Below are 3,399 nucleotides of genomic sequence, written 5' to 3' on the forward strand. Positions count from 1 at the left end.
TTTTTAATGCCACGTAAGCTAGATTTAAGGTTCATAAATGAATGTATTACTCCAGTCTAAATTATTATGAAATTCTGTTAATTAAATTGGCAACTTGATGTATCTGTTATTGATTGTTCTGGATTGTATGGTTATATGTTGTAACCCTAATCCGGCAACAGGTACGGGTTATGTGTGTTACAAAATATACAGTTTGTTTAGAGCGAACAATGTCAAGAGAGTTTCGAGAAATTGAAATAGTTGTTAACTGAGGCACCAGTTCTAGCCTTACCGGAATCGGGAAAGGACTTTGTGGTTTATAGTGATGCCTCGTTGAGTGATTTAGGCTGCGTCTTGATGCAGGAAGGGAAGGTGATTACGTATGCGTCCCGACAGTTAAAAACACACGAATGCAATTATCTGACGCACGATATAAAGCTAGCTACTATAGTTTTTTCTCTAAAGATTTGAAGACTACTTGTACGGTGAAAAGTGTCATATATTCATTGATTACAAAAGTTTTAAATATCTCCTAACTCAAAAGGAGTTGAATTTAAGATAACATTGTTGGGTTAAGCTTCTAAAAGATTATAATCGTGTTATTAATTACAACCCTAACAAAACTAATGTTGTAGTTAACGCGCTGAGTAGGAAAGCAACAATTGAGTTGCGAGCTATGTTTGCTCGACTTGGTATTTGCAATGATGGCAATTTATTAGCAGAGTTAAGAGTCAAACTGGTATTATTTGACCAAATCAGAGACGCACATTAGTTGATGCAAAACTTGACGTTGAATGTTTAAAAAAATTAATAAAAAGTAAAATCAGATATTCTAAAAAGGAGCAGAACGAGGAAGTGTGGATATCGTTATTACCGTACATAAGTTTGTCCAACTTTGATCTAGCTCCACGCATAAATGCTCGGTAAGAATCTAAAGAATTAAATTTCACTTATGTAATACTAATTGGATTGATGAAACTGGTTACATAATCAATTTTCAGTTAAAATAATTCTAGAAAGTTAATAAAAAATAAAAATATCATAACAATCAATAAAATATATAAATTCAATCTTAACAATAAATTTAAATATTTAAATTAGCTTTAATAAGGGAATTCAGAAATTCTTTTAGAAGGTTTGGAAATTAAATTTAGCTTTTTCATAGATAAAAATATAAGTTGATTATGTATTAATTTATAATTTCATCATTTTTAACGGGTCTAAAGAATAACTTTTTATTTTTAGGGTTAAAGTGGGACTTTACTCTATATTAAATTATAATTTCTTTATTTATAAAAAGAATGAATTGAAATTTTTTATCTTGGGTCATTATATATTAATTTATAATTTATTTTATTCATAAAAGGAATAAGTTTTTACATGTGCCTGCCCTCATATTCGTCATTGACTTTAACTAAATTGTAACAGATTTACCCATTTTTCGATTATATAATATTAATCGAACCATTATATCTATTGATTTTCGACTCAATTAATTTATATGTTCAACTTTTAACATCACCGTTTAGATAAATTTAAAAATAAGATATAGAATAAATGGGAGACGGGAGAAAAGCAAATATTAATGTTACATAACCAAGAGAAGTATATTGTAAGCAAATAAATGGTCATGGTTTTGAATAGTAAAAACAATTGAAGAAGAAAAGATGGTAGCTAGGTCTGATTTTTGGCACTTGTGCAGGAAAACAGAAAAATATTATATTAGTTTCTTTATATTTTATAAACTTAAAAATAAGTAAATGATTGAATTACGTTTTACCCAAAAATAATAAAAATTCCATTTTATCTTTTAAACATTATAAAAAAATAATAAAAAAAAACAGCCCCAAAAATATTTTGGGGGATTAGCCCCTGTTAGGATGGTTGATGATGCTTATGGTCTATCCGCTTGCCCCATTCATGAATCCTAAGATGCAGCTCAGCAGCAGCTATGAAAAAATGCACGCTTTGGATGGGATTCAATATGTGAATCACTGTTTTCAATGTCCTGAATCTAAGATCATCAGCCCTTAGTAAAATCTCCTTCAATCCTTCCTCTTTTGATTCCATGGCTGACTCAACTTTATCCTTTTCAACATCAACACCATCTTCATCCCCTTTCCTCATCATTTCAGACACTAAATGAGATAACTCAACCATAGACGAGTCAGCTACCGATTCTTGATGCTTTGCCATCTTTTCACTTATCTCTTTCTCTTCCCTAATGGTCTTGGTCTGTAACTCGTTGATCCTCGACAGCTGAGTTGGTGAAAGATCACCCAAATCACCCCTTCCCATTCCACGAATTAACTCGTCGAGTTGGTCTTCTAGTTGCATCCCTGATTTTGAGTAAAGCAAGTGAAAAGCCATACTGGGTCGCCACCCACCGATCCAAAGAAAAGCATCTTCAAACTTGCTGATCCATGAAGGTGATAACATGGCTAACACATCCTGTTTACCCCATTTGGCTTTGGCTTTATAGTAATGTTCATAATGGTCCAATACCCTTTGGACGAGACACCGTAGACTCTGCTCATCGACACTGCTTTGTTGCCGGGATGCAGCAACCAGTTCTCGAAGATGTTGGTTTTGTTCCACCAACCAGCGCTCGAAGAAGTTGTTGAAAGTGTCTGGATTTTGGTTGCCTGAATCCATGTAGGTGGCACTACCACTGCTAGGTAGTACAGACATGGCTGAATAAACAAAGTAAGCAGTTCCCCTATATCAGTCTGGGGACAGGCTATTAATACTAATTGTATATGAGACTAGAGACAGCCAAAGTTGGGATATTTTTTATAACTAAATGTTGAGATGGGTAAATTACACCAAAAGTCACTAGACTATTAACAAGTTTATGTTTTGGTTATTCAACTTCAGAAAGTTACAAAATGATCACTTTACTATTCAAAAATTTTCATATAAGTCACTCGATTGTTAAAATAACTTCTGTATAGCCTTCTTGGTTCACATCGCCTGCGCTAATTGAAAGCTCTCATTTTTGTTCTCTTTTACAATTCATTTTTTTCATAAAACATCTTTAAACGTTAAAAATCTGGAAACTAAAATCCAAATAGCTTTTTTCTCCAATCTTTGACTCTGATCATCAGAACAAATTTGGATCTAAGATATGCTCTTCTACTCGTAAATAGATATTGATATCGATAATCGAATTGTCACTTGAAGTTCACTAGTTAGGCTTTAAAAGAAAAAACATAATAGCCCAGTGACTTAAATAAAAACTTTTAAATAATTTAGTGATTATTTTGTAACATTTTAAAACTCAGTGATCAAAATATAAATTTACTAATAATTTAGTGATTTTAAACCTAATTTACCTATGTTTGAGATTTGGTTCAATGCACCCAAGGATAGTATTTTACAGCTGACAACATGAGGTTTGATTAAGGAAACAACTATAAT

The 3,399-nt window shown here is 32.2% G+C and overlaps 1 protein-coding gene across 1 annotated transcript; it reads right to left on the bottom strand.

Moving 5' to 3' along the window:
* Positions 1-1,589: 1,589 nt before the first annotated feature.
* LOC105798073 (protein DOG1-like 3) lies at positions 1,590-2,676 on the bottom strand. Its single transcript, XM_012627970.2, has one exon. The coding sequence runs from the start codon at positions 2,668-2,670 to the stop codon at positions 1,855-1,857; it is 816 nt and encodes a 271-aa protein (XP_012483424.1). The 5' UTR covers positions 2,671-2,676; the 3' UTR covers positions 1,590-1,854.
* Positions 2,677-3,399: the final 723 nt, after the last annotated feature.

Source organism: Gossypium raimondii, chromosome 9 (genome assembly GCF_025698545.1).
Source record: "Gossypium raimondii isolate GPD5lz chromosome 9, ASM2569854v1, whole genome shotgun sequence".
NCBI classification, from domain to species: Eukaryota; Viridiplantae; Streptophyta; class Magnoliopsida; order Malvales; family Malvaceae; genus Gossypium; species Gossypium raimondii.